The sequence below is a fragment of the Tamandua tetradactyla genome, chromosome 6 (assembly GCF_023851605.1).
Source record: "Tamandua tetradactyla isolate mTamTet1 chromosome 6, mTamTet1.pri, whole genome shotgun sequence".
Lineage (NCBI taxonomy): Eukaryota > Metazoa > Chordata > Mammalia > Pilosa > Myrmecophagidae > Tamandua > Tamandua tetradactyla.
Window position 1 is genome coordinate 29306262 of NC_135332.1, and position 10852 is coordinate 29317113.

Genomic DNA, 10852 nt, shown 5'->3' on the forward strand with positions numbered 1-10852 from the left:
ACTGGCCACGGACATGATAGGAACTGGAGAGTGCGTCCCCGCTTCCAGCATCCAGGCCGAGTGGCAAGCATGCAGGGCTCTTGTGCCCAGTGTAGGAATTCCTTGGTCCCAGACATGCCAAGAAAAACAGGCACGCTGTTCCTCGGTTTGTCCAGAGGAAGCCTCACTCCCTTCCTCTCTGGAGGTTAGGGATGGAAAAAGTGAGTCAAGGAACCCCCAGCAGGGCCAATATGTTTGTAAGGCACTCACAAAACGGGGATACCACTCTTTGCTTTCCCGGAAGTATTTACTGTCCCCGCGTCACACACACACACACACACACACACACACACACACACACACACACCTCCCCACCACATAGGGGCCAGGTGGTGCAATGTTGCATCCATTCACTACGTTAAAGAGTCCCCTTTTACTTGATCCGCGTCCCCACCCCCACCCCAATCACACATCCCCAGGAACACACCCTGGTAGCGGGCATCCCTGAAGACAAGACTCCAGAAATATACTGAGCTTTGCATTTGGGACACACACACACACACACACACACACGCACGCACGCACGCACGCACACACATACACACACACACGCCAAAAGAGAAGGAAACTCTACCAGGAGAGGAAAGCAGATTTTATTATGGTCCTCAGGCCCCAGATGCCTCCTCGGGCCCCAGATGCCTAAGGTCTGACTTAAGGCAGCTCAGCTGATTCCCATGACCCAGTGGGCAGGGCAAGGCAGTGAGAAGGGATGATTCAGTGCCAGGGTCAAACCTTTGCATCTCAGAATCCCTGTCCAGAGACCTCAGGAGTCAGTTCTGGGAGGGGATGGGGTACACAGAGGGATCTCTCCTGTTCCCTGGGGTCTTTGGGTTTTTTCCAAGTTTGGGGAAATGGTCTGGGGAAGGGAGCCTTGAATCCACAGCCTTCATTTCAGTAATGACCATTTAATTTGTTCCTTGGCAGAGTGAAGAACCTGGGAGATGGGGAAAAGGTTGAGAAAGAATTGAGGGGGATAAGGAGTGCCTTTCTTCTGGAACACTGCAATAAAGGGAGGTCTGCAGCCCACCTTCCCTTAGCCCCTGCGAGCCCCAGTCACTAGGTGGCAGCCATCAAGTTGGGAAAGGGCAGCTTAAATTGGTCGCAGCCAGCTCCCACCCTAGGCCCTTCCTACCCAGCCCAACCCTCAGGTTCCCACATCCGCAGCCCATAGGTGTGGCTGCTGTTCCCATCTCCCCCACACCATGCCTTGTGTGAGCTCCCACCCACGGTGCCATGTTCAGGCAGAGACTGGGCCCAGGCCAAGGACTCCCTGAGCCCAGATACCTCAGCCAACCTCTAGCTCTGGCCTTGGCTGGCAGTGTGTCCTCAGCGCTCCACCCCAACCAGCTGCTGATGTGGCACAGCTGGCAAAGGGTGGCTGGCCCAACCCTGCCACGGAACACCTGCACACAGATGTTTGCACTCACACTGCCGAGGAGGCACAGTCCATAGTTTACGCAGATTCATACACTGTGCGCAATCAGTGCCAGCATACAGACAGTGGACCCCAGGTGTATGCACACACGTCCTGCAGATTCTCCTCTGTCCATTGAGCCTCGTTTTGTTCAGAGAGGATCCATACCATGCTCCTACCTATGCCCCTTGCGCTCAGTCTCCCTCTGTTCTTCAGGATAGCCTGGCTTGGGGGTTTTCCCACTTTCTCCCAGTTGGCATCTAAGTCTTCCCTTATTTTATCTCCCATTGGCTATCGCAGCTTTCGTGTTTTCTACACAAGAATGCTATCCATTAAAAAGTGGTATGGGGCAGGCTTAGTGGCAGAGTTCTTGCCTGCTATGCCGGAGACCCGGGTTTGATTGCTGGAGCCTGCCCATGTCAAAAAAAAAAAAAAAAAAAAAAGGCATGTCTTCATTCTTTCCTCCTTTGGAAAAATAGAGTGGTTTGCATTTATTGAGCATGTATTCTTTTCGAGGAGCTGTGCTAAGTACTTTCTCTGCACTAGATCATCTCATTCTCATAAGTTTATGAGGAGGGTCCTATTATATGAGGCCCAAAGAGGTTGAGTAACTTGCCCTGGGTCACACAGTTTGTAGAATTAAAATGGAATATATGTCCTGGAGTGACTTACACCGGAGCCTATGTTCCTATCTGCTAACTAATCAGTTTCCTAACTACTTTCCACCCTGAAAATTGCCATGCAGCTGCTTTCATCCCAGTACAGTATGGGGAGGCATGGAGAACCCGGAGGAGGGAGAGTTGGGGTGAGACCAAGGGCAGTGACAGGAGAGTGGGCACCACACCTGGGGTTCCACACAAGCTTGCACAGGCCCATCCTTGACCTGGGCTACCACAGCAGGAGGTAGTTAGTGCCAGGGCAGGAAGCTCCGTAAAAGCAGGATTAGTCTGTGCAGAGAGACCTGCGGGCAGACAGAAGGGAGGTCAAGGCAGTCTGCTTGACAAGCAAGAAGTTTGCACAGCTGGGAAACCAGTCAAGCCACAGAGCCAGGGAACCGCCCCCCACCCCACGGTACCCCCCAGACAGGACGTGGTGGTGATGGATTTTTCCAAGGCTGTCACTCAGGGGCAAGGCAGTGAGTACTGAGTGGGGAAAGTCAGGTCCTTCCATGGGCTTAAGAGTCCCTGAAAAATCCCAGGGTGAATTCTAAATTGCCAAGGGTGAGGCAAATTCATACTCTGGTGTCCTTTCCAGGTTGGGGGGAGCATCAGGAACCTAAGCCCCCAGCTAGATTTTGGAGATGAGTGATCCAGCATCTCCAAGGTGTAGCTTGTCCCAAGTTTCAATCCACATAAATCAAGCAAGGAGACGAGGTGAGCTACTGGCAATACACCCATCCATCCATGAGTACCCAGCCCCCCACCCTGTTGGAGACCCTGGAGGCCTCCAAGATATCACCTGTCACTGCCTCATCCCTTCTGTCCTGCACTCTCAGCCTCAATACCTCTCCAGTACCCCCCTGGGATGCTTGGCTCTCTTTGTCCCTCTAGCCCATTTGTAGCCAAGGCGCACACAGGGGGCCTACCTGGGCCACGCTATGTTCAGTCAAACCGCTGTCATCTGCCTGTGGGGAAGCAGAGTCGGGGGTAGGGGTCAGGCCAGGGCAGAGTGTTAGGTCTGAGGGGCGAAGGACAGGGGCTTGGGGTAGGGTGGGGAGTGTGGCACGATGCTAGGGGTGATCCTGAACTGCACCTGTCTCACCAGGGAGTGCAAGCCCCACAGTCTGTCATTCGAAAACCAAGGCCCCTGGGGCCCTTCCATGCACAGAGGGTGAGGGGGTGAAAAGGACTAAAGATGGGAGGAAAGATTTCATCCAGACATGGGAAAGCCAAACTAGACAGGGAGATTCCTATCCATACACCAAACACCCAGCCTCAAGGCCGAGGCAGCCACTTGGTTCGTGTCTCCGAGGATTTCTTTCCCCCATCTGTACTTCCACCGGGGAGGATGGTGAGATGCTTCGTAATCCCATGGGGGAGGGAATATTTCTTTTACTAACAGACCCCCACCCCCACCCCAACTGATGTCCCAGCAAGTGCAGGCGGGACGGGGCGGGGGGTGGGGGAGAGGAAGAGCAGGCTGGCCAGAGTTGGGGGTGCAGAGGGGATGCAGGAGACTCTTACCCTAAAATTCACTTTCTGGATCACTTGCTGGGGGTCACTCTCCAGGATCACACTACAACACGAAAGAAAAAACAGAAGGAAAGTCGGTGCCATGATTCTTCCCTCTGCCTCCTCTTCCTGCCAAGCCTCTTCCCTCTCCTCAAAATATCCCGAAATATCCCCTCTGCAGGATATTTTCCCACTGATACTCAAGTCAGAAGTCTGCCTCACCATGGAAGGGCACTCAGCTCTGACTCTCGTCCCTTCACACCCAGTGCTCCACGCACTTTGTCATCACTGGGCAAAAGCTTTGAAATGAAGTGAGGGCGTCCAGTCTGGAAGGACCGGGCTATCGACAGCAGACCTGTCACAAGCTCAGCGGTCTTAAAAGTTCACATCATTGCCCGTGCAAAAAAAAAAAAAAAAAAAAGTTCACCATCACCTTCTGAGTCTAAGGATAGATTCCCTATTGAAAAAAAAAAAAAACCAACAAACAACTCAGATGCCGAGAAGGAAGGGAGGCCCCTGGGATTCTTATCTTGTTTCACTATGATTTTATGCCCCAGTGTCATGCCGTAGGCAAAATGATAACAATAATAAAAAGGAAGTTCCAAAGTCAGAATCTCCTGTCCCTTTTGACAGACCCGTGGAGGCTTTTCTCCATGAATGGGCTCTCTTCTGTGATGCATGGGGGTGGGGAGGCGTGGGGGATGCAGGGGGTGAGGGCCTTGCACTGGGGGTGGGGTGGCGTCTCCCACACCCTGTCAGAGAGAGGCGACAGCTTCTGAGTCTTAGCGGTGAGGATCCTCAAGGGCAGAAACTTAGTTTGTCCTTTTGTACCAACCCGAGGGAAACGAGAGCCTTGCCCAGCCCCCACCGCTGGGATGGGCCCCCAGTCCCAGGTGCCCTAACCCGAGGCTGTTTAACCCATAACCAGAGGCATCGCCTGCTAAGGCTTCCATCCAGGTGTGGCTTCCTGACTAGTGCTTCCTCCTGTATTCTTGGCTGAAGACTGCAGCTCCTTGGGGGGCATGCCAGGCGTTCCTCAGAGGCAGAGAGCTTATAAAGCTCACACTCAGCCATCCTTCCTTGCACAGGTTCTTCCAAGGTACCATGCTTTTGTATTTTATTTTTTTCTGTATTTATAATTAGCTGGTTACTTTAATTTCTAAGCCTGTTTCCTCATCTATAAAATGCATGTAATTGTAGAAGCACATGGATGTTTCTCAAGAAATGTCTATTATCCTTTGTCCCAGAGCCATAACTTTTTCTCCTTGAATATTGCACCCCAACCAACCTCTCTCATGAGGGCTGCCAGCTTCCTAAGAATATAATCCCGTGCAATCAAGAGGTGACATTTATTGAATGAGAACTACGAGTGTCTCGTGAATCATCTCACTTCATCTTCACAGTGCTATGAGGTAGTTCCCTTATCACCCCCATTTTAAAGATGGGGAAAGTGAGGCTCAGGAAGAAGTAAGATGGCTATTCTTGGAGTTGAGCCCTAAGACTGGGAGGCTGCGGCCAGTCTCTGAAGTCCTTCCAGGAAGGGGCAAGCATCTGTGCTACCTGCTTCTCCTGGGCACTGCAGATCAAAGTGGATTTTCTAAAAATATTGTTATTCAACAGTCTACCATATTTTAACATCAGATTACCTTTTTGCTTGGCTTGACTTTGATTAACATTGAAATCAACCTCCATTCCCATGTGTGGGGTGGGGGAGTGATATATCTGGGCATCTACTGGGAAGGGAGGGAGACATTGGCCAAAGAGGCCACAAGATGCTGGGTACAATTTAGAGCTGATGACCCTCAAAGGCAACCTCTCGCTGCAAGTGGCCCTCTTCTCTCCATCCGCTTCTCACCCGCCATCCACGATCTCGTCCAGCACCAAGAAGGCTCCGTCCATGTTCTCCAGCAACCAGCGCTTCTCCATGTTCTTCCTGAAGGCGACACAGGCTTCTGAGCCTCCCGGTGGCCAGCAGGAGCCAAGTCCCTGCCTAGGCCACGCAGATACTTTCTCTCTCAAGACAGCCTCATTTCCTCCCCTTCCCACACCACCCCTCATTAAGGACTGGGGTGGCTGAGTATAAAGGCAGAGGTTATGAGGGCAGAGGTTGTACAAGGGATTCCTGAGCACAGGACAGGTCTGTTTCCTTTAGCCTCACCTTGCCCACCCTGTCATACTTTGGACACTGACACTACTTCCTTTATGGAACCCAGAATCTACCCTGGCCTCTGCTTAGGTGGCACCATGGTGGTCAGGTAAAGCTCTGGAGCTTTAAAGGAGGATGCTCAGGTTCCAGGGACTTCAGGAGAAGAGGAGGGAGGAAGAGTCCTGCCTCTGCGATGCATTGAGGCCTGGGGGAAAGGGGGTCCTTGGAAGGCTGGGAACTTCACTCACCTTAACATGTGGTTCAAAGACTCAGACAGGCAGGTGAGAACGGACATGAGCATCAGCTGGGGACGAGGGATGAAACAGTGGGGAAGAAAACAAGAGTTTGAACTGGAGATAGCCAAATGGAGACCTCGGAACTTGCGCAGAGACGTCAGGGCTCGAGCTGCAGCAGGTGAGACTGTCTGCAGCCTGACCTTAGCAGGAACATCTCATGTCTGGGTTTGGCACCCTGGGGTGTTCCACTGAGGGACACCGAGTGTATCCTTCTCTAGTTGGTTTAAGAAAGAAACAAAGGCTCCTTGCACAGAAGTGATGACCTCATATCTGGTTCCCAGGGAACCTAAAGGACATCATGGATACACACTGTCGCAAACAGAACCATTCTGGACGGCCCGCCCTCCTCCAGGAACCTAGAAGGAGGGGTACCAATGGTAAGCCCCCAGGATCCAGCTTCTAACTCAGACTCCAAGTCTTTTCCCGCAGACACACCCTCCCTGCCGCCCCAGGCTCCTGTATTCACCTCGTTCTCATGCGATGAGCCCACCACGTACAGGTAGAGGTCGATGCTGCTCTTGTAGACGATGGTCATACCCCCGAAAAATGCAATCTCACCTGGAAGCGGAGGGGCTTTCAGTCCCGCCCATGCTGCCTGGCCCCAGACTGGCCCTTCCTCCTCATCTTCACTTCTCCACCTCTCCTTCTAGTTCCTTCTTCCCTTTCCAAGGAACTCTTGGAAAAACCCGCACTGGGGACTTACCACGAGGCTTTCCTGTGTCCTTGCCCCCACCCTCTATGCCATTTCTAGGGACAGCCTCAGTTTGAGGAGTCAACACACCAGTTCAGAGTGGCCCTCCCGCCCCAACCGGACCATGCACAGTGCCCTGGGGTGAGTCCAGGCTTGAGGGGGATACACAATACAAGTGCCCTCTTTGGCTGGGAAAAAAGACTTGACGTGGCTAGGGTGAAGGGAGGAATGGAGCTGGTGGGGAGTGAGGGTTCCCCAGAAAAAGCGAGTGGAGAACAGCTGGGAACAAAAGGAGACAGAGCCTTGGAATGGCGTGGGGGTGTACAAGGCCACATGCCCAGATGGAGGTGACGTGTGCACCTGAAAATTCTGGCAGAGAAAGAGGCATGCACTTACTGTCGGTCCGGCTGGTCTTGTTGAAGACATTTTTCTCAAAGATCATCTGCTCCTTCACAGAGGGGAATGTGTCATCATAATACTGTGAGATGGAGAAAGAGAAAGGTGGAGTTGTTCTAAGGTGCCTGCCTGGCTTTTCCCCAACTGGGTGGCAGGGGACAGTGGGTACTGGCCAAGTGGGGCCCTGCCACAGCGTCCCATTTCCCCTTTCCTGCCTCCGGCCTGTCTGCTCACTATTTCTCCATAATCACAAATTCTGAGCAAACAAGGTCATAAAAAGGAGAGGAGTTTTGAGGCCTCCTTTTGGGGTCCCCTCCTGGATGCACTCCCCAGATATGCAGCGTGTTAAGGACCAGGGTGGTCGCTGGGCCACTGTTTCTACACTGACCTGAACCTATAGAAAAGAGGGCAGAGCCGGAGTCCTTCCTTATGGCCAGGGCAATCATAAACAACAACTTCCATTACAAGAACACTTTTACCCCCATTATTTAGTTGGGGGAACTGGGGTGCAAAGTCAGGGAGCTTCCCCCAAATTTCCTTGTGGCTTGTAAAGGGCAGAGCTGAGATTCAACACGAAGGACAGTCTGACTCCAGACAGGGCTAGGGTGAAGATGAAATAGCTAAGGAAGGGCAGTGCAAGGGTAGCTCAGTGGTAGAACTCTCCTCTGCCATGCAGGAGACCCAGGTTTGATTCCTGGACCACACACCTCAAAACAAAACAAAACAAAAAACCCCACAAAAACTAGGGAAACGTTCCAGGCACATTCTGTATAACTAGACCAATGTCTTTATGTTTGGGTTCTGTGAGCCTCTCTGACTCAGTTTTTTAATCTGTGACATGGATGTTTCATGCTGGAGCAAGGCCCTGGAGCCTTTGGCACTGATGATCCACCTCAGACACAGAGGCAAAGCGTGGCCAGCTCTCCCTTCTGTGCGTGTGGATCTTGCTATTTAGTGCTCAATCTCCAGGCAAATTGGCATTCTCCCTGCTGGCCACTGCAGCAGGGGAGAAGCTCATCTGAATGTCATGAAGGCAAAAAAAAAAAAAATTACAAGACAAATTTTCAGCCCAAACCACAACAATGAAATCTAACACACATTCATAACTAGTTTAGACGCTATAGCCCTGCTATAGTTATCTCCACCATAGAAATTTATTTTTGGATCATTCTAGTTTTTTTACCCAGGCCATGTTCAATAGGATGGAGACCACCTAGTTGAACTGGGGTGGGGTGAAAACCATCCCGAGATTCAAGTAAAAAAACTGCAGTTCATAGCTCCTGATATTAACAGATCGTGAACTCAGGCACATTTCTCTAGATCTCATTTTCTTCAGCTGTAAAATGTGAGAGTTGGACTAATATGGTCTCTAAAATCCTGCCTGGCTAAAAATTCTTAGACACCCACAATTGTGTTCACCAAGCTGTAGAAGAAAAGTGGAGGTTGCTTGTTTAAAGTTTGGGGGCCAAGATTTCCAGATCCCAGGTCCAACACTCCACTGACCCTGTAGGAGGTCCCTTCCTATACCCAGGGCCCAGCCGGCCAGTGGGAAGGACGATGGAAAGACGTTTCAGGCAACATGAGTAGAACCATAGGAAACCCTCCCTCGGGATAGGACTCAGCAGCCTGACAAGGCAGGAGGATGAACAGCAGGTCCTCTGGAGAAGTCTAAGCTGAGCTCCTTGAGCTCCTCCAAATCGCAGAGGTCACCAGTGGAGTTTCTCCTGAGATAGGAGAGTCAGCTGGGTGAGAACCTCTGTTCCCAGTGCTGCAGCACTGTGTGTCTCCCAGGTCCTTCTGGTGTCAGCCTCTGGGCTAGGGTGCCGGTTTACCTTGGCCAGTAGCCTGTTCCCATCATTATCCAGGATGAAAATAGCCTTGATGGTGTAGAGAGAAGGTTCCTGCAACTGACAAGGGAGAGGGGAACTCCATTGGTCTCTGAAGCAACAGCTCTCAAGGTGGACATGCTATTGTTGGCTCTATGGGATCTGCTGGCTCCAGGGTACATCCTCAGGCTCCAGCGACTCCAGCCCCAAAGGTCCACAGAGGGTCGGGCCCAACCCCCCCATATGGGCCAACTCCGGGGCTGCTCTACTCCAGGCAGGTGTTTCACTGCAGGCCCCGGGTGGCGCCGCACCCGACGTGTGCAGAAGGTCCATCCGGGCCCAAGTTCTGTCATGCACTGACTGCTCCAGAGCCCGAGTCCAAGTGTATCACAGAACCTGGGCCGGGTGGACAGTGGCGCCGAGCCTCCTCCTTCCAGATGACCCCGGACCGAGGCTGGATTGGTGCCTGCCTCCAGGCTCTGGCCCGGGTGGGCTCCAGAAGCACGCCAGTCGGCTCACGCGGACGGGAGCCTGGGGCGCTCAGGCCACTCTTACCTCCTCCCAGAGGAACCCCTGTCCACCTCCACCCTCCCTCTCATCACTCCCCCCAAACTGATCCAGAACTTGAGCCCGGCGGGGCTCAGGACTGGCCTCCTCGCGAGTCCGCACCCGGCGGACTTTTTCTCCCCTGCCCTCGGCCCGGGCCCTGCCAGGGGCTGGTCAGCAGTGGCACAAAGTTCCTGGCCGCGGGGCGCGCGAGTTGGGAGGTGGCTGCGCTCCCTCCTCCCTGAGCTCCGCTCCCAGCGTCCGGGCTCCCGGGCGCCCACGCTTTCCATACCCGCAGCCCCGTGGGCTCCGCGGCTCCTGCGGGCGGCGCCGGGCCCCGGGTCTGGGCCGCCGCGGCCCCCTCCCCCGGGTGCGGACGTGGCCAGGCCTCCGGTCGCTGCATTCCGCTCGCCGCCTCGCACTGACAGCGCCGCCCGCCTGCCGGCCCGCCTCCGCCCCCGCCCGGCCGGCCCTGCCCGCGGGGCCGCCCCCCGGAGGCCACCGCCCGCTAGCTGCCCGGCCGCCGCAGGCCTCGCGCCCATCTCCTGTGCTTGTCTTTCCTTTTCCCCACGGCCCTTACCTCCTGCTCGCTCTCCTTCCTCTCCTGTCCCGCCCTCCCCGCCCTGCACCCTACACTCCAGCTCTCCTTCCCCCATCTCTCATTTCCCTCTCTCCTGGGCTCCTTTCCATTTTCTCGCGCCTTGAACTCTCCGCATCCTCCTTTGCCCCAGGTCCACCCCTTCTTCCTACCTCCTCTGGGCGCCTGTGGGGAATCCTCAGACTGCCCTGAGGCCAGCAGAAAACACAGGCAACGTCCAGTTTTGTCTCTTGACCGCTCTTAGGTACTTTGGTACTGTGCTGGTTTGAGTCTATGGTGGACCCCAGAAAAGCCATGTCCTTAAATCCTCATTCAGTATTGCTGGGTGGGAGCATTTTGATTGTTCCCATGGAGATGTGACCCACCCAGTTGTGGGTGGTAACTTTTGATTAGATGTTTTCCATGGAGGTGTGTCTCTGCTCATTGAAGGTAGAGTTGCTTACTGGAATCCTTTAAAAGAGGAAACATTTTGGAGAGAGTCCTTTTTGGTAGAGCCACAAGAAAGCCAGCAGACGCTGCCATGTGCACCATGTGCCCTTTCAGCTGAGAGAAACATTGAACATCATCGGCCTTCTTGAACCAAGGTATCTTTCCCTGGATGCCTTAAATTTCTATAGACTTGTTTTAATTGGGACATTTTCTCAGCCTTAGAACTGTAAACTAGCAACTTATTAAATTTCCTTTTTTAAAAGCGAGTCATTTCTGATCTATTGCATTCTGGCAGCCAGC

The 10852-nt window shown here is 53.3% G+C and overlaps 1 protein-coding gene across 4 annotated transcripts; it reads right to left on the reverse strand.

The window, feature by feature from the left end:
- Positions 1 to 616: 616 nt before the first annotated feature.
- On the reverse strand, positions 617 to 10428 carry COPZ2 (coat protein complex I subunit zeta 2). 4 transcript variants are annotated; one of them, XM_077164635.1, is made up of 10 exons: positions 10276 to 10428; positions 8986 to 9060; positions 7154 to 7235; positions 6533 to 6624; positions 6019 to 6074; positions 5480 to 5557; positions 3637 to 3688; positions 3039 to 3077; positions 2298 to 2414; positions 617 to 973 (listed from the first exon to the last, which is right to left on the reverse strand). In XM_077164635.1, the coding sequence occupies exons 1-9, from the start codon at positions 10417 to 10419 to the stop codon at positions 2361 to 2363; spliced, it is 672 nt and encodes a 223-aa protein (XP_077020750.1). In that variant the 5' UTR covers positions 10420 to 10428; the 3' UTR covers positions 617 to 973; positions 2298 to 2360. The 4 variants fall into 4 exon arrangements, with proteins under 4 accessions (XP_077020750.1, XP_077020752.1, XP_077020751.1 ...); XM_077164637.1 differs by lacking the exon at positions 10276 to 10428 and adding an exon at positions 9818 to 9928; XM_077164636.1 differs by lacking the exon at positions 2298 to 2414.
- Positions 10429 to 10852: the final 424 nt, after the last annotated feature.